Here is a 26,158-nt window from a genome sequence, read left to right as displayed (position 1 = left end):
AGTATAAAGATGAGCACTGCTTTTTTTGTTTTTTAAAATGAAAAGTTACTAAATAGCGAGTATAGGCCAACCAAGATCATATTGAATTTCTGAGTGTGGCAGGCCAGCGTGGGGCCTGTGTTTTAGGTATCTCATTTAAAATGGAAAGTTCCAGTTTGCTTTGGGGCCAGAATCCTTAAAAGAAATCCTGGCTGGAGGTGTATTATGGGTCACTGTATATTTGCTAGTTTATATCTTGCTGACTAAATTGGCCAAGTTTTTATTTTTCCTGGTAAATATTCAGAGGGTTTTTCCTCACTCCTTTCTCCAACAAAATCATATTTGTCATATGTGTATGAAGTAAATGCCTGTTGACACTGTCCACACATCTGTGATGATATGAAAATTAGTGGTGGCAAACAAAGATCCCTTTTCTTAGGTACCACAAGGCCTCAGATGAAGTTGACTTTATCCTCGTATTACTCTCAAATTGTGACCAAATGGAAACAAAATTGGTCAGGTCCGAGAGACCAAAATGTACAGTACAACAAAAGGGTTATTTGTGAAAAATTTAGGTGCTCCCCCCATGTGACTTAGAAAGTTTGACGTTTTCTCTTAATCGTTCGTCGTTACAAAGTTTAGAAGGTACACAACCTTTATTACTATGAAAGGCTATGCTTATTTTAATTCACAATGAGGCACAAAGTGATTGCCTAGTACAAAACCTTTTAAAATATCAATGAAAAACACCAAGATGTCATACAAAACCTTTTAACACCAAGATGTCAAATCAAATGGAAATTTGGACCCTAATTTGATTGCCTAACTTCGAAACATGTTTCAGAACTGCACCGATCTACATATTATGCTTGTGATAAGTTATATGCTGAAGTTTTGTGCTGATAATATTTTAATGTGCAATTTTTAGTGTACTGTAAGAATTAAAAGTTTATTTCCTGTTAAACGATGTATTTATATTTCTTTTAACTTTAGGGGCAAACGTGTGAACTATTAGCCTATAAACTTTCCTCATTCTTTTAAAAGAAATTAAATACCAAGACTATAATAAAAAAAACAGAACAAGCAGGAAAAGTGAGTTGGGCATAATGGTTTCATGAATGCAGTGAGGTCATTCTCCTGTCCATATCGAGTGGAATACCCATACGTGAAAAGACCGTTGGTATTTTAAATTAACTTTTGAAATTGTTTACAGCAAATGCTTTGGTGTTTTAAATTAACTTTTGAAATTGTTTACAGCAAATGCTTTTTGCCTCTCCCCCTGCTATTTTACTGCAACTTTTTATTTTAAACTCTACCCTAAAGAGTGATTGTGCTAGAAAACCACGTTGATGTAAAATGTCTCATGGTTGGCAGCTAACCGCATTCAAACCGTGTTCAGAGGATGGCAGGCGGCCCCGTCCCATTGCCAAAAACTTTCCACTGGGAGTAGTTTTGCAAGGGGCTGGCTGGGCAGGCGGGGAGCCTGGGGGACTGAGATGGGGGCCTTTCTCCTGCTCGGTGACTACATCATCTCTCTCTGCGTAGGTGAAGCTGCTCTCAGGGGAGAACCCAGAATGCAGACCCTGCCGGTGGCCTCTGCCCTCAGCAGTCACCGCACTGGCCCTCCCCCGATCAGCCCCAGCAAGAGGAAGTTCAGCATGGAGCCAGGTGACGAGGACCTAGACTGTGACAACGACCACGTCTCCAAGATGAGTCGAATCTTCAGCCCCCATCTGTGAGTTCCTCTGTTCTTACTTTGGCTGAAGGGTGCTCCGTGCTGGGGCCCTATTTGTTTTGCAACTTTGTGCTAATTCTGATGTTATCATTTACATACTTTATTTGAAAAGGATATTTTTTACAAAAATACTGCTCATCTGCCAAGAAGAAGGTAGTAAATTCATTTTGATAACTCGTGGTGAGATGGGAAGTCTGACTTCCCTCCAGCCTACTTGTAGGACCTGTTGCCTGTTAAACGCCATAGAAGTTAACGTCCCCTTAGAGCTTCTGCGAGTAGTTGAGTAGTCATCTGCTAAGCTTCGCTTTTTTTGCCTGTACATATTGATTGTTTTTAGGGGAATCAACATTTAGTGAATGTCATTATGCACCAGACAAATAGAAGGGAAGCTCAGCACCTTTTTGACCGAGCAGACGTCGGTGACGTTCTTACTCAGGAGTCTAGGATTGTACACACGGAGAAGCGTTCGTCCCACCTTACGTGCCCCTGGTACAAACTTGGGACCCTCCCATCAAGGGAAGCCAGCTTCCTATGCTCATGACAAGGTGCCACTCGTCACATCCAGCCAGTCCTTGATCTGCCACTGACACTGTCTACCTTCTTGACACGAATTGCTTCAACTCTTTGGGCCTCAGTTTTGTCATTTGTGAAACACAGGTTGAAACTACAGGTCTCTGAATCTGTGCGACGTCACCGTGTTTCCATTGGAAAAGCCTCCCGCTTCCACGCACCCAGCTTCTCCCCTTTGCACTCTCCTCACGGCACACGCCCTCCTCGCAAAGGGAGAGGCTTCTCCCCAGTTTTCAGGACTTGGAGACACCCCACCAGCTGCCCAGAGAGTCTGCGGGGACAGCGGTGAGGGCAGTTGGTGTTCCCGGAGTTATCTTGCCAATCCTGGCAAGGTTGCACTGAGTATCCCAGGGAGTAGCTTTGCGTGTACAGGTACAGAGGTCCTCCTCCTTCCCCCTTCCCAAGCGTTCACTCCAGCATGAGTCAGTGTTTCCTCATTATTCAAGATGCTCCAATTCCTGAGGGCACTGCTGTTTCCCCACAGGAAGGTAGAGCAGGGAGGGCTCCTCCTTGGAGGCAGAGCTTCCGCAGAGAGGTGGCCCAGCTCCCGCCTCTGCTGCCTCAGCTCCAGCGTCCTTGCATTCCACTCGTTCCAGTCAGCTTGGACTGTTGTGTTCAGTCATAAGACACTGACAGAGGTATTTATCCTCAAATAAATCACTGCAGTGTTAGTCAGAGGCTGAGCCTGCAGTCTGGAGCCCTGGAATTTGCTACCATCAGGAATCCAGCAGGAAGGCCCTGCAAACAATGCACTCCGCAGGCAGGGCTCGCTTAACTCCTGGGTGCTCAACTGTTGCAGTTCATCCTTGTATTCCTGCGAATTTCTTGTTCTTTCCCATCCGCTTTTCCCAAACCCAAATAAGAGCATTTGGTCTTTTTTTTTTTTTCCTTTTCATAAGTAAGAAAGGGGAAGGCAGCCTGCGGATGAACATGCCTTAATTTGAATCCTGATTCTGCCACACAACAGCTGTGAGGCTTTGGACAAGTCACTTAATTTAGCTGGGCCTAGTATCCTTGACAGTGATGTCCTTGTCATTGGACAATGACAACGATAATAGTTAATGTATAGAGCTATTATGAGGACTAGAGTTAAAATATGCAAGGAGCTTGGCACAGTATAGCACTTAGTTGATGGGAGCTGTTATTTTTATTCCATTGTTCAGATATTGGTTATGATGATAGAGAATAAGAATATATTCATAGGTATATGTGGTGGATTTAATGTTTGATAGTATGTGCCTTTTAGTTAGAATTCCTGGATTCAAATCCCACTTTCTTTATCTTTCATCGCAGATAATATTAATTCCTTCCTCATAGGATTACTGTAAGGACTTAGGTATAGTGCCTGGCAGATAGTAAGTACTCAGCTTTAGTCATTGTTAATATTATTATTAAAATGTTCAGAAAATGATTTTGTGGCTAGGCGCAGTGGCTCACACACCTGTAATCCTAGCACTTTCGGAGGCCGAGGCGGGTGGATCACCTGAGGCCGGGAGTTCGAGACCAGCCTAGGCAACATGGCGAAACCCCATCTCTACTAAAAATACAAAAAACTAGCTGGGTGTGGTGGTGCATGCCTGTCATCCCAGCTACTTTGGAGGCTGAGGCATGAGAATTGCTTGAACCTGGGAGGCGGAGGTTGCAGTGAGCCGACTTGAGACTCTGTTTAAAAAAAAAAAAATAGAAAAAATCATTTTGTAACTCTCTTGGTGGCTACAAATAAGACCTTGATGTGGGTCTGTGATGACACTATAAATAATTTTAAGTGTAAATAATAGAATCACCAAATTTTATGTGCAAGTCACAATTGACATTATTATGCAAAGTTTTAGGAAAATAGAAACAGGAGTGACTCCGTCTCTCAGACTCCCTTAAACCAGCCAGGTGGCTCCCCCCTCATTTTTTTTTATTGTGGCATAAAATATATATATTACAAAATGTATTTTCTTAACCATTTTTAATTGTACAGTGTTAATGAGGAAAGGCAATCAGTGTAAGGTTAGGTCCTTCTGAGTGTTACTTGTTTACTGTGTGATAGTTATTAATTTTAGTAACATTACCATTGTTTGTACTGTGTTTTCTAAGAGCCTAATGACATTTCACAGGCAGATTGGAAAAATGCTGCCTGTCTGTCTTCTTCGTGTTGTAGAGTATTTAGTGCTGCTGTTTGATGAGATGTTTCCCGTTTGGGCTATAGCATCTCCCGCCTTTATATTTAATGCCTAAGAAGTTATCTGCAATAAATTACAGATTTATAATTATTTGAAAAGGAATAGCCTAGTGTATTTGTCTCTTTAAGCAGATTACAAAATGGTTTTTGTGCTTTATCTTCTTAGAGTTTGTTAATGACGTACAATGAAAATGTGATGTATTTTATCACTAAAGCAATCACAATAATTCTGGGGAAAGGAGTGTTCTTGGAAAAGAGTTTTGGCTGGGTGTGCTAGCTCATGCCTGTAATCCCAGCATTTTAGGAGGCTGAGGCAGGCAGATTGCTTGAGCCCAGGAGTTTGAGACCAGCCTGGGCAATATAGCAAGACCCCCATCTCTACAAAAAATTTTAAAAATTAGCTTGGCCTGGTGGAGTGCTCCTGTGCTCCCAGCTACTTGGGAGGCTGAGGTGGGAGGATAGCTTTAGCCCAGGAGTTTAAGACTACAGTGAGCTGTGATCACACCACTGCACTCCAGCCAGGGTACAAAAGGGAGACCCTGCCTCTAAAAAAGAAAGGAAGGGAAGGGAGGAATAAAGAAAAATAGTTTCAGAAGCTAGCTACCAAGGCCTGAAAGGTGCATGGTTTGGCTGCATTTTATTATAACCATCATATGGAGACATTTTCTAGTAGAAAGATGGAGAGATCAGGTGGCTCTGAGCCAGAGTAAGAACCAACAGAGGCCGGGCGAGGTGGCTTGTGCCTGCAATCCTAGCACTTTGGGAGGCTGAGGTGGGTGGATCACATGAGGTCAGGAGTTTGAGACCAGCCTGACTAATATGGTGAAACCCTGTCTCTACTAAAAATACAAAAAGAATTAGCCAGGTGTGGTGGTGTGCACCTGTAGCCCCAGCTACTTAGGAGGCTGAGACAGGAGAATTGCCTGAATCCAGGTGGCAGAGATGGCAGTGAGCTGAGATCACGCCATTGCACTCTAGCCTGGGCAACAGAGCGAGACGATGTCTTTAAAAAAAAAAAAAAGCAACAGAGAGTAAGACTGAGTTCTATCCAGTTTGATTTAGGGGAAGGGGAAAAAAGAGAGGTTTCCTTAGTGATTTCTTCAGAATTTTGAAAAGTAGAATTCCTGGGATTTTATTCCAGCCTCTTAGGACCTGGCGTATTTGAACTCCTTATTAATTTTTTTGTTGATATTGTTACTGAACCACCAGGGGTTTGGTCTAGGCCTGCTGCTCACCACACAAAGCCAATGACTGGGATGAGGAGTATTGCCAAGGAAGAAGGCTTTCATCGGATGCTGCAGCCCAGGAGATGGGGCAAATCCATCTCCCCGATGGACTAAAGCTAGGGGTTTATATAGCAGGGAAGAAATGAAACAAGATTTAACAAACAGGAACTCGGGAGGAGCAAGGACACAATCATGATGAAGGAGCGTCCCGGCATCTCTTTGTCTGAATGTAGTGACCTGGTGAGCTTCAGTTCTTTGACCTTTTTTTTTTTGTTGAGAGGCCTGAAGGTCTCTTCCTAAGGAACTCAGATGAAACAAATATAAGTTTTAAGCTTTAAGAGTAGAAAGGTCGATTTCTGTGTTATTCACCTATCTGTGGGACTGTTGAGTTGGTTCCAATATGGTGACCTCGAGAAATACATTCTCTCTGTTTATTTCTTAAGAACATGAGTGTCTCTTTGGAAGTTGAAAAGTACTCTGTGTTTGGAAAGAGTGGATTAAAGGATGGGAAGAGGTAGAGTGGGATTCGTCTTGTGGAAAAATCAGTAAGTTTTTTTTTTTTAATGGCCCTTGATATTCAAGTGCAATCTGGTAAGAAAGAACTCTCCCTTTCGCCTCCCTGCCTGCCTGTTTATCTACTTATTATCCATGTGGACTCCGGGGTTCCTGCCTTACTCAATGAATTGTAGCTGTCCCAGAGTTGACAAACAGGAACTCCCTCCCCTGGTGGCATGTCCTTGTCATAACTTCCATTATTTTGTGGTGGTTGTTGAGCACTTTCTTATTTTCTGGCCTGCGAGTTGTTCTAGGCTCATCTTGTAGCCTACCTGCTCCAGCCATGGGATTAACTGTTTTTCCAGGGGACTCCAGATCCTTTTAGTGCGGAATAGGATTTGGAAGCCCAGATCCAGGTGCTAGGTGTTATCGTTACTATGGATTACGTAGTTTTTTCACGGTAACTTACTGTTACTATGATGACATTGCTTCTAGACTTGATTTGTCTAATAGTATGGCAGACACCAGCCACAGGTGTTGATTTAAAATTAAAAGTCTAGTTCCTCAGCGGCAGGAGTCGCATTTCAAGCTCAGTAGCCACATGTGGCCGGTCGCTGCCATGTTGAACAGCACAGATACAGAACATTTCTATCATCACAAGAAGTTCTGTTGAACAGCATTGTTTCTACACCTTTTCCTGGGAAGAGCCAGGAGATAACGAGTTCCTGGCAGTGCTCCAGGGCTAACCCACTCTCCTGAGCTCCTCCTCGCCCTCCCCATTCCATACTGTATCTCCCTGGTTCACCAGTAAGAACAGCATCCACACGTACTCGTGGTCCACTCCTGCAGTGCACGTCAAGTAGGTTCAGAATCACGGTGCCAATACCACTTTGAAAAATAAACTAAAAAGAGTTCAGGATTTGTTTATGGTTTTTCCTTCTCCCAAGCAGAGGGTATAATAGTCACAGGATGAATCTGAAGAGTTACCTTCCCTTTTCTCCTCAGTGTTGTCATGTTATTTGAAATACATTGTTAGGTTCATTCATTTCTGTTTGCATTCAGTTTTAGACTTTTTCCATCCTTTCAAATTTTATTTTTTGAATATGTAAGATACGAACATGCTCCCCAAAGTTAGAACTGTACTAAAAAGTGTGCTTTTAATGTTACTCCCTACCCTGTCTTGTTCACACCTTTTGCTCCCTTCCCTGCAAGCAAAGCATCCTTCTTGTGTTTCTCGTTTGGTAAATCAAGCAAATACATGAATGTTTTATCATTTCCCCTTCTTTCTTACATGTGCGATAGCCTACTGTGTATACTCACTTTAGCCTTGGTGTTTTTCCTTTTTTTTGCTTGTTGGTTTGAGATGGAGTTTCACTCTTGTTGCCCAGGCTGGAGTGCAATGGTGCAGTCTCGGCTCACCACAACCTCCGCCTCCTGGGTTCAAGCGATTCTCCTGCCTCAGCCTCCCGAGTAGCTGGGATTACAGGCATGCGCCACCACGCCCGGCTAATTTTGTATTTTTAGTAGAGATGGGGTTTCTCCATGTTGGTCAGGCTGGTCTTGAACTCCCGATCTCAGGTGATCCACCTGCCTTGGCCTCCCAAAGTACTGGGATTACAGGCGTGAGCCACCACACCTGGCCGCCTTCGTGTTTTTCAATGACACATTGTGGAAATTTTTTCCTACCAGCTCCTCACTCTGGGTTTCAGCTGCGTGGCACTCCATTGCCTGCATGCACTGAAGCTCATCCAACCAGTCCCCTATGTTTGGACATTTTGGCAATTTCCAGTACTTTACAATAGTAACAATGCTGCAGTAGATGACCTTGTGCATTTGTAATATCTTGTGTATTTGTAATAGAATTAAAACTCTTGAAGGCAATCAGTGGGTGCAGTGCCACAGTATGGTAAATTCATACCGGTTGTGAGAGTCATTCTAGGCTGCTTGGTGGGTAGAACCTGGAGAGGGCTCTGTGCTGAAGTGAAGAGGTTGTCACCTGTGTGTGTGTAGACTTAGAGTGGGACGTGCTGTTGAACTGTTCGATCAGTCACCTGTGAGGAAGGGAACCTTCGTTGAGTGCTTACTTTGGACCGGCCCTGTGTTGGACACTTGAAATATATCATCTCATTTAACTCTCACAATAATTATGACCCTTTAAACTAGGTAGGCACATTTCTACATCTGTCTGTCCAGCTCTGTCTTTTTGTCTACATCAGATTGATTTTATAAAAGCAAAAATTGAGGTTGTGAGAGGATAATGTGTCTAAGGTGTTGGCAGCTGGGACCTGCTGTGTGTGACACCAACACCGGTGATCATTTGATGATGCCATAGCTACATCCCACCTGGGGAATTACAGGCAGCTTTAGAGGTGCACATCATATGTTTAAGATGACACTTGACCAGTCTGTCTGGCATGTGTTAGGTGCTAAATAATTTCATGTTGACTTGAATTGGACCCTGTCTCAAGGGGAAGTGCTGTTTGAGCCCACATTCCTGTTGGAGCAGGCATCCGCTCTTTGATCAGCGGTATACATTTACAGCGTATTTGCCCCCGACCACAGAATAGGACAGAGCCCCCAGGCTCACACTGGGATCAAAGCTGTGGTCACTAGCCTTGTGCTCTCTCCAGCTGCGTTTGCCACAGACCCACTGAGCAACCCATAATGAACGAGGAAGGGCCCAGTGAAAGAAAATGCAGCCTCCCCTCGCTGATGGGGCGCCTTTGAAACACCGTCCTGGTGTGAGATGGGCCCCTTGTTGTCTTTGCTTCTATGATGCTTCCTTTGAAGTGTTCGCTGGAGTCCGATGTCCCGATTTTGTTGTGCCCTTGAGTGTGTATTCGACTTGGGCTCTCCAGCTCCTTTCCTCCTCTTCCCTCCCTCTTCCTTTGCTTGTGTTGTGCTTTCATCCTTCATTGTTCATCTGCTGTTTTGTTTTGTTTTGTTTTATTTTTTCCTGGCCCTGTTACTTCACTTTTCTCACCATCGGGGTGAAGAGAAAAAGAGGGAAAAACAAACTCAAAACCACGAATTCATTCAGCTTGACAAAAGGTTGGAGGAAGCCTTTGAAATCAAGTGCTGGGCATTTAATAGAAACTCAGTAAGAAGAAGAAATTGATGATTGGCTAAAATGGAATTGGGGGTTTTCCCTGGATTTTGTTTATTTTTTGCAGAAGAGTTGATTATATATATGAGACCTCAAATGTTCTGCAGTATCTGTAGTTTTTGGTATCTGGACGTAAAATCTTTGGCAACATGATCATACCCTCTTTGGCAGCTGTTGCTTCTATGTCTTTAGAGCCTTTAGTTTGGATGTATATGGACCAGTTACCAAGAGACTATTTCACAAGTTCCCTGAGAGTGAAGGAAGCAATTCCTCATTTCGGGTTAAAACTGAACCCAGAGGAAATTGAAAAGCTGAAGTTATTTTAGTCCCTTGATCCTGCTAGCAACTGGGACATTGTAAACAGTAATGTGTATTTATAGGCAAAACATGTTATTGTGTTCATGTCTACATTAGCCTTAGAGAGAGCCGAACTTTTCATCATGGAGAATGACGATAGGTCCTGATTCTCAGCATCCAGAGAATTGGGAGGGCTTTTGTTTCAGGGCTTGTTAATAATAGCAGTGTGTGAGCCCTTGTGCGCTGGCACTGTGCTGTGTACCTCATGGGCATGATCATTGCATCCTCACAGTTCTATGAGGTGGAGACTATCGTTATCCCTTCTTTACAGATGGTAACACTGAGAGTTCTGTAACTTGTTCAGGGCCACACACACTGGTAAATACCAGAGCCAGGATTCAAAAGTCAGGCTGTCTGATCCTAGTGCCAGTGCTCTCAGCCACCAAGTGATATTTATGTTAATAGCACACGTATCCAACTGCGATGAATCATTCGATCCTGGACCCTAATGCCTGATAGTTTGGGACGATGCAGCTTAAGCACTCTCAAACCACACACTACTGAGGATATTTGGGAGGTGGGGACTGTTCATTTTAGCATGCACAGAGGAGGATGGAGGGAAGTGAAGGGGTGGAGACCCTGGGACGTTAGTAGTTCGGCACACTCCAGGTCGTCACAGCCTCACCAGGGTTCCCTCAGGGATTGTGGAAGGGGGAGTGCTGTCCAGCTGCTCCCAAGAGGCTGAAATGAGTCTTTGTACAGGTGAGAATCCCACAGGAACAAACAAGGGGTTTCTTTATACTCGGGAAGCTGCTTTTTAGATTGTTTTAATTCTTGTTTAAAATCTGTGGCCCAATTTTAAGTTAGTGGCCCAAGCCAATAGTAACCTTAGCCTAAAAGATTCAGAGTGGAGCATTTTATAATTTGCTTTAAGCATTTGAAGACGTGTTTTTTTTCCCCTCCAGATTTCATAAATCAAAGCCTATGGAATGGCATCCTTCTAACTATCTGCCCGTTCTTTCTGCCACGCCTCCTTGGCATAGTCTAAACTTGGTAGAGTCAGTGCTGAAATTGTATATTCTTTACTTTCATACACTATTTTACAAGTATTCCCAAAGGCATTCCAGGGTTAAGAGGATATTTTATGGCCATTAATGTAGTTGTCCTAAGTTACTAATGTAGAAACTGCAATATTGTTGTTACCTTGGGATTTTTAATTTTGTTAACACCCCCCTCCACCTCGCCTCATGTGTATCAGTTGTGTGTGTTTCCATTCGTGTTAGGGAGTATTGTCACCTAGGAACTGATTCTCTGTGAGGTTTGCCGGACCCCTCACACTTTAGAGTTGTAACCTGCCTTGCCTGAGGCAGAAGCAGAGCTGCTCTTCTCTGAGGGCCACTCTTGCATCTGCAGATTCCGTGGAAGTGTTTTGCTAATGGAGTGTGGTACCTTTAAGTAAAGGTCACAGGCCTGACCTGTGTTGCGTGGGTTTCTTGTTTGTCAGGCTAGAGGCATTTTCTCATTTTCACAGTTGAGCTGAAAACAAAGGCCTCCTTATCCAGAGCGGGGAGCTGTGCTCTTAAGAGCTGACATCAGCCTTCTCCCAGCAGGCCTCGCTTCTGCCTTAAGAGTCTTTGCAGAGAGCTGGGAAGGCAGTTCCCCATCTTGCTGCTGGCATTTTCCTGGCCAAACAACGACACAGAATGAAGAAATGCCAAGGGGGGCAGGAGTCAGAGAAGCAGAACAAAGGCTGTTCTAGGCTGCACTGGAGGCTTTAGCCTCTGTGGTTCTAATCTGTGCCATGAAGTTTATCAAAGTGGGACGAAAACCTTGAAAGGACTTTTTTCTCAAAGAGGAATTCCTATTAGAGGATGTGTGGGGTATGTGACAGAATGTGCATTGGTCTGTGCAGAGTCACCTTGTAACATGATGCGAGGGTATTCAAAACGTAAGGAAACAAAACAACCCAGGAGTCGGCTGTTTTCCTGTTCTCTAAGCGGGCTTTTTGGAATGCTGTCTTCGTGAAGATGTTTCTGCTCTGGGTACATGTGTAGCAGCTGTTTTTATCCGTAGCTAGAGGGTTAACCTCGACATTGCCTGTGACCTTCATAGACCTCTTATTGTGACACAAAGCCAGTTTGTCCTGAATGTATACGAAGTGCTGTCCCAAATCTACATTAATCGATTTGATTGAAGACTGGGAAGACAAGTGCTAACAAATTTGGCTAGGTGTGGCTATTGATGGTTCTTTTATTTTCCTCTAATTTCTTGCTTATAAAGCAATTATTTGCCTGTGTCACATGCAGCTGGAACATAGCAAGGTGGTTTACAAGCTCCACATTCTGTATCTGGTGTAGTTTTTGCTTAATAAATGGCGGGTCTTGCTCTCTATCCATTTTGCTGTTTCTCTGGGTTAAAACACACACACACACACACACACACGCTGTCTTCATTTTGAGATTTCTTCACAGATTGTCTCCAAAGCATAATTAGAGGGCTTAATGTTGCAGTAATGTTCTGGGTCTGGCAGTAGCTAGAAACTGTGCCAGACAAGGGATCTGAGTTCTGGATCCAAGCCTTCCAGCCCCAGCAGAGGCAACATGTACTGCAGAATAGAAGGAAGCAACTGTTGCTGCTGCCCTCTCCTCCAACTTCTTATACTACCACTTGCCTTTCTTCTTGAAGAGACCTCAGAATCATGCAGCTAATGAATCTACACAGAAACAAGCTCCAGAAACCGGGCCACGGCCAAGTAGAAAGGACAAACCAACTCCTGTTAGGTCAGGTCAATGTAGAAGCACCTCTGAGAGCTGAAATCTTGCGGCATCCCTAAATTTCCATGTCACTGAACCCAACCAGGGATGGTTATGAGTTTTCTAACTTGTTAGGAGTCATTTCCTCAGCTGCCTCTGACACCTGGAGTGACACCCCTCGCCACTGCTCAGATTGTCTTAAAATGCTCTTCTCTCAAGATGCTCTGAGGGAAATGAAAGTGTTCCCTGGTCAAAGTTCGGCAGGTCCCAGACTCCGTCTTCCGGCTCTGCTCCTACATGCTAGCACCTTTCAGGCTTCGAGAAGTCTTACGTACAGAAACACTGGTCAGCGGAGCTTCTCAAATGGAGTTGGCCGTTGAATCTGCTGTGGACTGAGTGGTGTCTCCTCAAAATTCATGTATTGAAGCCTCAACCCCCGATGTGATGCTCTTTAGAGATGAAGCCTTTGGGAGGTGATGAGGGTTTGATGAGGTCATGAAGGCAGGCTCTGGTCTGTTAGGATTAGTGCTCTTATAAGAAGAAACAGTGATCTCGCTCGCTGTCTCCCGACCACATAAGGACACAGCAAGAAGGCGGCTGTCTCTAGGCCGGGAAAAGCGCCCTCACCAGACACCGACCATGCTGGCATCCGAATCTCAGGCTGCCAGCCTCCGGGACCGTGAGAAAACAAACATCTATTTAAGCCACGAAGTCCACAGCATTTTGTGATGGCAGCTCAAGCTAAGACAGAATCCTTCATCCCCCTTTCATAAGACCTATTTTTAATATTCCTTGGAGCATACTTGCCCTATAACTATTGCCTAACAAAAGGAGCATTTTATTTGGATTCAAAATTCTCTTATCACAAACTTGCAGACTTGCAAAGCTCTGGTGCTGTAAAGCTTAAGTGTGAACATGAAATGGTGTCTAATTCCTTGACTTGGGGCTGCTGGGTGCCATCTTTAATGCTTGGGGCTTTCAGAGAAATTCACTGAGGCCAGAGAAATTGGGGCAACTTGAAGTTCTGTCCTCCTCTGACCCCATGCCTGCTTATCTTCCATCCCTACCTCTCCCCGCCTCCATAGCTATTTCTAGAGAGATGACCTGATCTTTATATCCACTCCCTAGTCCAGTGCTGTTATCCATACCAACAGTTCTATTGAATCCTCCTCCTGCATTCAGGAGTGACTGCTGGTTGCCAGGTTCAGGCAAGAGTGCAGTCCCTTGTCTTACTTGGCTTCCTCTTTCCTGCAGGGCTCTCTTCCCCTGCTTCCTGTGGCCCTTTCCTGGCTTTCTTTGGTCCCCTCTCACCTCTGTGGCCACTCCTCAGGATCTTCCAGAGACTCGTCATTAGTGATATTCTCCAGGGCTCGGGCATTCTGCCTGCACAGACCCTTCTAACCAAGTCACACGTGAACCCGTGGCTGGACTTGCCATGATAGGTGGAGTCCCAAATCTTTGCCTCTAGCCTAGACCAAGCCTTCACACCCCATAGATCCACCCTCTCACTGGGTGTTGTATGTGTGCCCTAAATCCAGCACCACCTCACTGGAATTGGCATCCGCTGCCCTGTTCTTCTTCCAGCACTTCACCAGGTCTGCTCCTTGTCTTATGTCCTTCTATTCATGACTGGTACAAGTCTCTTTCCATTTGCCTGGGACGCTGCCTCCTCCTTCCTCCTGTCATTGCTGGCGGATCAGTCTGCTAACTTCCCAGTAGGCCCTGGCTGGGGTTGTAGTTTAGACCTCCGTTTGCATGGCAGCGCCCTCCTGACTGGTCTTACTAGTGCTCAGTGTCAGAAGGTGGTTTCTGAAGTATTCATCTCTGTTTGAATCCTTCCACGGCTCCCAGTCCGTCACAGGGTGACACTGCCCAGGCCCATCTCCGTGGGCGTCTTGCCAGTAGGACCCCCTGGGCTGCAGCCCGACTGGGGGCCTGCACACTCACTTCATCCTCCAGTGTGGTTCTGAAAGCCACCTCCTCTGGCAAGTGGCGCTTCCTCCTGCTTCAAGGTGAATACTGCTTTGTGTAAAATGATGACACTTTGCTACAATTGGGTGTCCAGCTGTCTGTCCCCTTCCCTAGTCTACAAGTTCCACCAGACCAGGGGCTGAATTTGCTCAGGTCTGTAGCACTATACCCTCCCAGTGCTTGACACCAACTAGGTGCTAAGTAAATGTGTGAATGAAAAAGGAGTCACGAGGAGAGCTCTGTGAAAACGTTCTTCCCTTTGGGACAGATGTTAAGAATCACTTTTAAACCCATATAAACCCTGAGTGGCACCACTTAGTGGACTTCCATTTTCTCCCTTGTAGCCTTGGTGTTTACTTCCACATGTGCCAGAACAGAGCCCCAACGCTCTCCTTTCCCTGCTAAGCTCTTGAAAACAGAAAAGCGAAAGTGCACACATGCACGAAGTGCAGTCGCTAGCACCAGCCCTGCCCGTGATGCTGCTTTCACGGCAAGTGATCTCATCCCAGTGTTGACTCTCAGTGAGAAGCCCCCCGGGTTTCTTGTGTGGATGGAATGATTTTTTTCACTCCTCTGTATTTCTTGCTCATGCATCTGGCTCCAGTCCAAGTGTGAACATAAAGTGGGGTATAGGGAAGTGAGGAATTCAGTGCATTTGGATTGAGTCTTGACAGGGCAGAGAGATGACCAGACATTTCTTTTGGGTGGAATTTGACCCAAAGTGCAGGTTCGCTCATACTCTGCTAGGGAAGCAAACACATCTCAGCCCAAGTATGTACTAGTTCTGGTATTTTTCAAATTCTTCCAAAAAGTCCTCAAAGCCAAGGTGTTTTTCAGCTGTTTTCTACTGGATTTGTTGTTGTGTTTATTTTATTTTTGTGTGACAGCTTTGTGCTTGTATCACTAATAGCTGTCATCTTCTGTGTGTTGGTTTTGATTGACACCACATCATTTTGTCTTAGGCCGTTGGCTTTTGAGCAGATTACATCCAGTGATAGAAGCACAGACACTCCATGTCACCTAGGAGCTGACTCTCCACCATGGCTATGCTTGGTAGGAGAGGCATTGCGGAAAGGCGCCTGAGCCATGCAGCTCCTTCATCAGCAGGGATTTCTCTAGAACCTCACTGGAGGACTTGGCTGAGTTTTTCAGTGGATTGTGGCTCTGGTTCCCTTTGGACTATGAAATAAGATAGTTTCTTTAGGATGACCATCGAGGACTTGATGATCTGCTCCCAAACTCCCTCTCCCAGTATTATTACTCAGAAGATGGCCCCTTGGCCTCTCCTTGAAAGTCTCTTTGGCCATTAGCCATGGTTTAATTTCAAAATAATTTATTTAAATCCCTGCTATTATTTCTCTACTTTCGGCAAGCTACACAGAGTTGTCTGTGTGAGAAGCAGGTCTCATGCAATTCAGGGCAAGCAATTTGGATTCTCCAACTTCCCGTGTGACTTTCATTTTGAAGCTAATATTTGAAACTAACATATTTGTTGCCCATGGCATCTTTTCATGCATGTCGGGCCTCTCTGCATTACACAGGCTCCTCCTGGTATCCCCGTGCCAATTCTTGGGGAAGACTATTCAAGGGCTCCCGACAAAGTGATTGTCATGTACAGCCGTCCCTGGATATCCTTGGGAGATTGGTTCCAAGACCCTAGGGGATACAGAAATCTAAGGATGTTCAAGGCCCTCATATAAAATGGCATAGCGTTTGCAGATAACCTATGCAAATCCTCCCGTATACTTAAGTCACCTGTAGATTACTTATACCTAATACAATGTAAGTGCTATGGAAATAGTTGTTATACTGTATTGTTTAGGGAATAATAGCAAGAAAAAAGTCTGTACCATCAGAGGCCTGAGTACATTTTCCGTCCATGATTGGTTGAATCTGTGGATGTAGAACTTGAGGATATGGAGGGCCGTGTATACTGAACTACCTGTACTTTCAGTCACATCATTCTACATATTCCAGCCAAATTTGGTGATAATCTCCTCTTTCTATCCTTCCTGCACCGTTTCCTCACCACAGATACTTTTTACTCTGGAAGAAGTTCAGACCTACAGAAACGTTGAAGGACTAGCGCAGTGGACACTCACATACCCTTCCCTGCATTCATCAGTTGTTAACGTTTGCCCGTATTTGCTTTTTCTTTCGCAGACAGTGATATGATCTCACATCGTCTTTTCATATTCAGTAATGCCCTTCCTATAAGATACTATAAGATTTTTTTAAAAATCCTTTTACATTCTTTTTAATTCAAGATTCAGTAATGAATCACATCGTATTTAGTCATTGTATTTTCTAGCCATCTTTAATCTAGGAGTCATCCCACGCTGCAGGGGAGGGCTTGGGGGCTTTCATGGGAGGGAACAGGGGACCCAGACACTGCTCTGGAGTGTCAGCTCCTCAGGGCTTCTCTTTGAAGCACCTGGGGACCAACAGCAGGGGGCTGCCTCTCCATCAGCACTGGGAGGGGTGATGTTGTATATGATAAAGGAGCGATTTAGGATACATGTGGTTCCTCTGTGGTGGGAGGAGTGCATTCAGAAAGAGGGGACAAGGGAAGTGAGAGAACTGTTGGAGGAGGCAGAAGATTCGGAATGCAAGATGGCGAGATACATGGAATAAATTAAACACTTCACGCCTGCTCTAAGATAAATCACCTTTTTGTAAAATTTGATTCCTGCCCCAAAGGCTCATCTCTGTCTAGCCAACAATTCTAGCAGTTTTACTTTTTAAAAAAATCCAGTATCTTATTCATGGCAGAGGTGGAACATTCCCCTGTCCCTTTTTCTCCTTAAACCTGCAAATCTGAGAGAAGCCCGCAATAGATTTCTCTCTTGGGAGATCCCTCAGTTTTTTACTTATAAATAATTCATTCAAGGCTCCAGTGAAGTCTCTCTCTCTCTTTTTTTTTGAGACGGAATCTCACTCTGTCACCCAGGCTGGTGTGCAGTGGCGCGATCTTGGTTCATTGCAACCTCTCCCTCCTAGGTTCAATCAATTCTCCTGCCTTAGCCTCCTAAGTAGCTGGGACTATAGGGATGTGCCACCACGTGAGGCTAATTTTTGTATTTTTAGTAGAGACTGGGTTTCACTATGTTGGCCAGGGTGGTGTCGAACTCCTGACCTCAAGTGATCTGCCCGCCTCAGCCTCCCAAAGTGCTAGGATAACAGACATGAGCCACCGTGCCCAGCCCAGTGAAGTCTCTTGACCGTGAAAACTGGTAGCATTTAAGTGTGTGTTGGGGCATGTTTTAGTTTTTAGCAGCATGTTTGACTTATAATAAAAATGTTCTTGGGATTTTGACTTGATGTTAATAACTCCTTAATGGAGCTGTGATTGGAGGATGGTATGTATGTAGGACCTAGGAAGGTGACCAGGTTGTGACACTTGGAGCCAGTGGTGGTGGTGGATCCCTGGGTGCTGGGAGAGGGCAGAAGGCAGGCTCTGGTGAGAGGCTGCACATGGACCCATCCCCGGCGCCTTCTGCCTCCTGAAGCCCAGATGCCTGGGTCCACTTCATTTTTTATTTTTTTCTTCTTTTCAAGGATTGGTTGTTCAGCATTTTTTCATTTCCAAGAAATATCACAGTATCTTTCCAGTAAGTTGCCCCTTTTTCCTTAAGCTAGGTTTGTTTTCTGTTGCTTATAACCAAAAGAAGTTGTTAACAAATACAGATATTTGGGTTGTTTACATCGTTTTACTGTCTTTTGCAGAACTTCGAATATCTCCATCCTTCTCCCATCTCATATATTCTCACTTTTATAGAAGTGGAATTTCTGGGTCAGAGGTCTCCATTTCTGTTTTCGCGGGTGTGTTCTGCCAGCTTCACTCCGTACGGTGTGCTGCTCTGTCCCCACCAGCAACTGTATGCATTTGTCTCTCTTTCGGCATCATCCACAGGTGACTGCTAACGTTTATTCATTTATGTAATAATACTTGCAAGTTTCTTAGGGAGAAACATTTATTTTTTTGTTTGTTGGTTTGTTTGGTTTTTTTTTTTTTCCTGCTACTAGAGAACTTGAATGATCTTTTCATATCCTTATTGGCCATTTGCATTTCTTCTTCTGTGACTGTGATGTTTATACCTGTCTTTTTTTGTACATTAGAATATTCATCTTCTTTCTCTTGATATGTTACGACTCTTCATATTAAGGATGCTCTGTCAAATGCGTTGGGAAAATAAGTAATGTTATTTGCTTTTCAGCATTATTTACTGTGTTTTTGAAATATAGATTTTTAAAATTTGGATGTGTTCAAATCATTAAATCTTTTATTTAATGGAAAAGCCTTGTCAAATGTTCTGGAAAGGACTGAAATGTATTGCGTTAACACCTGGCCAGGGTGTGTCGTGATGGTAGAATGATCGTATGTGTTTAATACACGTCTGCCGTGGAACGGAGGGAAGCTTCTTGTTTGTGTGTCATCGCTTCGTCAGTCCATCCCCCCAAACCTCTCCTGAGGGCCTCCTGGGTTGGGGGTGCTGGGGAGACATGAGTATGCTTGTGGGGTCAGCCCTGGGTGGAGAGGAAGTTAACTCGGCCGGAGAAGGTTTCTGCCATGGTGATGGGCAGGAATGTGGCCATCCTTGGCGGAGCTGAGGGGGCTGTGGCCACTGTCTCCCAGAGGCACGTCTGGAATGGGGGCATCGTCATCATGACGAGAGTCACTCCTTCCCGGGTTGTCTTCTTTTTTTGTCCTCTTTTTCTCAGCTGGTCCTCTCCAGGATATTTTTCACTCTCACGCTGAGCTTTTAGAGAATTTGATAGTCTCTTGTTGAGTACCATTAGTAAGCTCTGAAACCAGAAAAGTTTAAATTCTGCTTTTATTTAACCATTTTACCAGATGTTTCCTGTGGCTTGACAGATGTACCATTTACTAGAAAGTTACACTCCTGAGATTTGGAATGTTATGGACACTGTTGCTATAGACAGTGATTCTGTCAGGGCAGGATTTGGAAGACAATTTTCACATCATTTTTGGGTTGAAGATGTGTTTTTCACCAGAACAGAAATGCTATTTTCATAATCTGCTTTTATCTTGTCTTTTATAATTTGAACCTCTGGTTTATAAAATACTGTATCTGGTTGATCAGAGTTTATTCTTATAAATACCATGGTGCTTCCATTGGTGTTACTTTCTGAAAGCAGCTGGGCCTGGGTATATCAGGGTCTTGTTTGCAAAACTGACCTGGGTATAAAAGAACTCAGGTAGTGGGCAGGTGGAAATTTAAATTGGGCTGAAAATCTGATGCTTCACTTCTCTGGGCTACTTGATGCTGGCATATGGCTAAGACATCTGCAGACTTGGCAACTTCTTGCACCCACCTATAAACCTAGAATGGTTGCGGCACCTTCGCTTGTCCAGTGCCTGGAGTCTGCATCTGTGGCAGCCTGAGTCCTAAGAGAAAAGCCTCTCACCTAAGATTCTGCCGGTGGAAGGGAGGCAGAAGGAAGTTGCTTCCTGCAGTGCAGGAGTGAGACTGTAGTTGCGGCTGCAGCAGAGGAGAACAGGGGATTTCCGGCGTTCCTTCTCCGAGGGGCGGCTGCGGCCCTGCTGTGGAGTTGCATGCATCTTGCCTTCGGAGCGCCTCCACTTCTGCAGCAACCTTCCTCTCCTGTGTTTTCTTTAGCCTTTTTTTGGAGTTTTATAAAAGCCTTATGTTATGGAAGATGGAGAAACAAAGAAAGAGGAAATCGCATGCTGTAATTCTGACAGCAAATCTATTTTCTTACCAAATGGAACTGTAATGATGCGTGTAGCGTTTTGGCAAGGCACCTTCTGTAAATAAACCCTCCCAGGAGTTCCTGACCTACCCCAGGACCCATAGGAAACTTTCCTTGCAGTGCAGGGGGCAAGCAGGCCCCGTACCTCGCAACCCTCGTTTCAGGGGGGACTTTTATTCTGACAGGCGCCCGCCCATCCAGTTTTGTGCCTGGGACTGCTTGCCAAGTTTGTGAGGCCCAAGGCTTCCTTGTGGGAGGACGCTGGGCTGTCTTCATGCTCTTTGGCAATGATTAAAGTGAGGTTAGTACCAAGAACCCTTTCATTTTATTCCCTTATCCTTGCTTTTTCAAACCAGATGGCAACCCTGTATTTTCAGCTGTAATTAATTTAAGCTGCGAGACAGCAAGTGCTGGGAGAGGTAGTCTTTGCTTAGAAGGGACAGCAGTGATTTTCCTTCTCATCCCTCCCTTCTCCCCAAACGCCACCTTGTCCCAATCAGATTTGTGCCCTGTACAGTTTCTCCTAAGCGGGGACTGGAAGGGGAGAGAGGGCTGCTGAGAGCAGCTGCCGCATGGCTGCCCGTGGGAGCTGGAAGGGTTAAGGCACACTAGTGATTGTTTCCCTCATGGATTGGAAGTAACCAAGTTTCAGGTGATGGCTGTCATGTGACCGCCTCTAGACAATGGTGCATAGTTTGGCTGCTGATTCGGGGAGTACAAGGTGCTTTTTCTTCCCACTCAGTCCAGCTGCCAAGATCACCTCCAAAAGGGGGTATGTTTTAGGTTTAACATTTATTCTTCAAGAAAATTACAAGGGAAATAAAAGCACTTGGCCGCAGTTGGAGTCTGGAGGGTTTGACCTCAGCTATTTGACCACTTCCCTCCATGGAAATTTTACTTGAGTCCCTCCTCTGTAAGTTGCCTTAAGAGTGCAGGACCAATTAGAGATTGGGAGATCTTCCACATTTAATAGAAAATGAATGCTTTTGTTTCATCTCTCAGTAACTTGTAAAGTCACTCCACAGAATAGCCTCTCCTCCCACCCTTTTGTCCCCTCCTTGTTCCGAATGAAACTGGGTTGAAAATGGAGAGTGGAGTAAGTGACTGCTTGAGGGCTGGGTGTGTAAGTGTGCTCACCTGCCTGCACAGATGAGGACCCCCCGGGTTTTAGTTTCATCATTCGAGAAATGCACTTTCTGGCCATGGCTGGGCACGGTGGCTCACGTCCCAGAACTTTGGGAGGCCGAGGCAGGCAGATCACCTAAGGTCAGGAGTTCGAGACCAGCCTGATCAACATGGTGAAACCCCGTCTCTACTAAAAATATACAAATTAGCTGGGCGTAGTGGCGCACACCTATAATCCCAACTACTTGGGAGGCTGAGGCAGGAGAATCACTTGAACCAGGAGGCAGAGGTTGCAGTGAGCTGAGATTGTGCCACTGCATGCCAGCCTGGGTGACAGAGCAAAACTCTTACTTTTTTTTTTAAAAAGAAGTTGCAGATTGAAGAGGATCTATTAACATAATGTATATGCAAAGCACTTTGTGACACTGTACACCAATGTTATACAAATGGTCAATATGTATTGCTGTTGTTAACATTAGCCATCCTCTGATGACTTGAAACAATTTTTAAAGGTTCACAGTGAGAAATGAGAACCACAAATATGTAGCTTATAAGTCTCCAAAATGCTCACTGTTGATTACAACATCACTGACTGCAGTGGGCCCCTTGTGTGCCCAGGTTTGCTGGATTTAGTGAGCTGGGTGGTGGATATTCTTTGTTGATGTAACTTTTATGTCCAGTGTTTACATTATTCATGAAAATTCATTTCTCTCATGAACCACTTGGGCTGTTTTCACAAAGGCTTACAATTTCAGTTATTATTGTGGACGAGATCCATCCTTTTGGAAACCTTTTGTTTTTCTCTAGTAGAGAGGGCCAAACGTGAAATGAAAAATGCATCCTGTACTTCCCACCTCCTTTACTACCAATGGTGTGTTGAAAATTAAACAGAATTATCATATAATGCAGCAGTTCCACTTATACGCACGAAATGACTGAAAGCAGAGACTTGAACAGACACTTGCACACCCATGTTCATAGCGGCATTATTCACAATAGCCAAAAGGTGGAAACCACCAGGCGTCCCTCACCAGACGAATGGAGAAACCACATGTGGTCTGTACGACAGCGGAATATTACTCAGCCTTAAAAAGGAAGGAGATCCGGACCCGTGCCACCACATAGATGGAGCTTGTGTAAGCCAGTCACGGAAAGACAAATGTTGGATGATTCCACCGACATGAGGTTCCTAGAGCAGTGAAAGTCCTGGAAGATAGAATGGTGGTTCCAGGGGCTGCAAGGAGGAGGAAATGGGAGGTGGGTGTTTAATGAGTGCAGAGTTTGGGAAGAGGACACAGTTCTGGAGACGGATGGTGTGGTTGGCAGCACAACATACCAGTGTACTTACTGTCACTGAAAAGTGGTGAATTTTATGTATATAGTACTTTACCATAGTAAAAAAAAAAATACTGAGAACTGTGATGATCAACTTCAGGTCAACTGAATAAATGTTAATGAGTCAATTGTGTGTGAATCCTTTATATTCCATACTCACCTGGGGTGACTGAGGCTGTGAAGGAGAGTCAGGCAGCTTGGAGGGCAGACCAAGCTCCAGGCATACAGTATTTGGTGCCTAATAATAGAGAGATGTGATGTGTGATGACCACTGGGGGCGGTGGTTTTCATTGAATTTAAAGAGTAGGTAAGAGTCACCATTACCATCTGGATTGGAAGCCGCCGTACAAAGGAAAGGTGCATGAAACTTGGGGTGCCGGGGGAGGGTGCTTTTGAATTCTCCGGAGGCATTATTTGAATCATCAACTCGGGAGTTTGGGAGAAGAGATGCCACTTCAGTGATGAATGGAATGATTGAACCCCCTTCCCCCACTTTCTTTTCAGGCTTCCACACTGCACACTCCACAGACGAACACTTCTGGGTGAAATATGATTTGATAGCCAGGGGATTGCATCTAGATGTGAGGGATGTTACAGTGAAGCTCAGTAGACAGCTTAGTTCTGAATTGTTTGCAGAATTTGAAGATGAGACTATTTGAAAAGAAGTGCAGTTTTATAACTCAGATCAATGAAATAGGCTCTCAGTACTGTTTTTTCCCATCCCGTGGGGACTCTGCTTTATTTGTCATTAGGGTGTCAATTGTCAGTAAAGCAGTAGCCTTGCTAAGCACCTGGAGGTCCTGAAAACAATTTTTTCTTTAAGTAATTTAAATCTTATTTCTGTAATGCAGTCTGGTTTTTTTTTTTTCTTTTTTTTTTTTTTTTTTAGAAAATTAGCTTGGCCAACCCTTTCCCCCTAGTTGAGGAAAGATGGCGCACAGCCCTGACTACCTGGGTGCTGAGAGGTAGTTCATGTTGCGAATTAACACACGACATGATTGGCTCTCGGAAGGAAGGCCCTTATGGTCTATTGTTACTTTAAAGAATATACAGTAGATGCCTCAAAATCTTCTACTAGATGAGCATTTAATCACTTCATATACTCAATACTCAAATTTTCAATGGGTGTGTAATAATTTAGCTCAATAGTTTTTTTTTTTTTTTTTTTTGGGCAGAGTTTCTGAGTTCAGTCAGGGTAGATCAGTAACTTTAAGAGGAAAACCAGGTTTAAAATTTTTACTTAGTGCCGAATGAATTTATTGAACCAGAGGTCTTCCTGTAGTAGGGAGAAGTGCGCAAAATGATTTCAAACTGGTTCCTACCAACCTTAGGGCTGGACCGTGGGAAGGCAGCTGGCATTCAGGCAGTTGTGGCCACGCACCCGCGTGTGGGGAGGAGGAGACTGCCACACACCACGTGACGCAGAAAGGAAGTCTGATTATTTGTCTCCGATATGCCTGCATGCACTCATTCATGTCTGGTCTTTAGCCAGTATGGGGTCACAAAGCTGAAATAACGGGAAAAAAAGAATGGGAGACTTTGATGCGGCCACACTGTGCAACATGGGTGTGGAAGTGCCTGTTGGCATCTTGGGTTGTTTTGAGGGAAGGATAGTACTGGTGACTGCAGGTCTTGGAATAATCCTGACGTTGAAGGTTAGTTTTTGTTAGACTGTCTGCCCTGGTTTTTGGTTCAGAAACGTGCCACGATAAATTAAAGGGAGGGAGTCCTTGCCTGTGTGCCCTATTTCCATAGGCTGCTTCTGGAGTGTGACCCTCTTAAATATGGATGTTCACTTGTGGAGTGTGCCCCGTGGGTGACAGTTTGGAGACGGGGTTTCACCATGCCAGGCTGGTCTTGAACTGGCCTCAAGTGATCCGCCCGCCTTAGTCTCCCAAAGTGTTGGGATTACAGGCCTGAGCCACCACACCTGGCCAGGAAACAGTTTTATAAAATTTTCCAGGAATTTGCTGCATAATATGGAGTAAAAACTAAGAGTGAGCCTTCAAAAGAATTTGAAGTTATGAAAGATGACAGTGCCAGTCAGAAGAAGGAGAGAGGGAACGGAGGAAGGTCTCCTCAGACTACTCATTTCTAGTGGGTTGGCACTGGCCGGGGCTGTCCTCCTCGGGTTTCTCCAGGAGCCCCAGGGCCATGGATGGCCCAGCCCTGGGTCACCCAGCTTCATGAGTTCCTCTGTCTGACTCTAACCTGCTGGTGCTGGTTTCTCCTGAGAATTTGTTTAGATTTGGTTGGCTCATTCATAAAATAGTGTGTGCCAGGCACTGTTCTAGACACTGACTTACGGACACCTCTGAGCAGCCCACCGAGCAATCACTGTTCCCGTTTGGTTCCCTCCAGGCGTGTCTAGAGGGAAAGTGTCTTCTCTGCTAACCTTGAGTTGGCGGATGGACCCTCTCTCCATCCTCCGCCTTCCTGAGGTGGGCATCGGAGGCCGTGGGTCCTGCCCTCCACTTTTCCAGCACAGGGAAGGCCTTTCCAGCGGAGCTCAGAGTCAGATTGAGGGTGTGGGGTGGAGTGAAGCAGCAGGGAGAACGGGACGTCTGGGTCGACTAGCACTGGGTGGTCTTAGTGGTCAAATGCCTTTTCTTCACTCCTCCTCTAGCCCTCGCCCCAGCTGTCTCCAGTAGTCCCCGGAGGATGGCCAGGCAGGATGGCGACATGCTGATGCCTCTGCTGCTGTGCAGAGACCGTCGTCTCTCCCAGGGTTTTGTCCACCTCGGACACTGCAGCTCAGTGAGGAAGGAAAGACAGAAGGTTTTCATCCCTTCTATGATGCGGGGATTCTGTTTAATGTCAAAAAATAGGATAGCGGTTGTATTTTTAACATATTCCTTGAGAGTTTACATAATGACAAAAACAACTACAAATGAGCAGCAGTAGGAATTTTAAATTATTTTCCATGTTATTAATCTCAGCAACATCTCCATTCATTTGAAAACTCTAATGTGGGACACATCTGTTTTGCCTGTAAACAGTGCTTAGCGTGCACATGGATTCCTGCCCCATCTGAATGAAGTTCGGGGGGTCCTGGGCGCAGGTGGGCATCCACTACTGGCCATGCTCTCACAACTACTTCCCTGGCAACAGTTGCTAACGTGGGGGCAGGTGAGATGCTTCACCGGTCATGTTCTCAGCCATGACCTGTTTCTCAAATGTCAGTTTTTCTTAAAAAACTAAAGCTAATAATGGAAAACACGTGTAGACAGTTGTGGTTAAAGAAAACTGGTACCTTGTTTACATAGAGTTGAGCTATTCAGAAACGTGACCTGAGGATGTGGGCAACCTGGACGTGCTCCACGCTGCTGGCCAACATTTCCGTGAGTCCTGCCTCTCTAGAGGCGCCCGGTCTGGAAAGCCTGCACACATCCCCGGGCGAAGAGGGTCTCTGAATGCTGGAACTGGATATGGGAAAGTTGCAGGGGTTGGCCCCGAACTCACTCAGAACCTGTTTGCTCTGACTTTACGCCTCATTGTAGCCAAACCAGCCACCTGGCTTTTTGGGCCACCATAGGGAGAATGGAAAGATGGAGGCTACCAGCAGCAGCATTTCCGACAGGTCTCTAACTGAAATCACTTAGAGTTTCTCTGCTAAGGCTGACATTTCGGGTGTCTGGGATCTTCCTTTAAGCGGCTGCC

General features: G+C 45.1%; 1 protein-coding gene and 1 long non-coding RNA gene across 5 annotated transcripts in view; both read left to right on the top strand.

The window, feature by feature from the left end:
- The window catches only part of LOC105477714 (vestigial like family member 4), a 162,066-nt gene that overhangs the window by 116,361 nt on the left and 19,547 nt on the right, over positions 1–26,158 (top strand). For all 4 annotated transcript variants that reach the window (XM_011734378.2, XM_011734379.2, XM_071092227.1 and 1 more), the window contains one exon: positions 1,525–1,714. In XM_011734378.2, coding sequence (XP_011732680.1) covers positions 1,525–1,714 — 190 coding nt within the window. The remainder of the gene's footprint in view (positions 1–1,524; positions 1,715–26,158) is intronic.
- LOC105477712 (uncharacterized) lies at positions 1,721–25,988 on the top strand. The gene is made up of 2 exons (XR_984903.3): positions 1,721–20,339; positions 21,971–25,988. It is a non-coding gene; the product is annotated as an uncharacterized lncRNA (long non-coding RNA).

Source organism: Macaca nemestrina, chromosome 2 (assembly GCF_043159975.1).
Source record: "Macaca nemestrina isolate mMacNem1 chromosome 2, mMacNem.hap1, whole genome shotgun sequence".
Classification (NCBI taxonomy): domain Eukaryota; kingdom Metazoa; phylum Chordata; class Mammalia; order Primates; family Cercopithecidae; genus Macaca; species Macaca nemestrina.
Note: the sequence above shows the minus strand (reverse complement) of the source record. Positions and strands in the feature narration are given on the sequence as shown.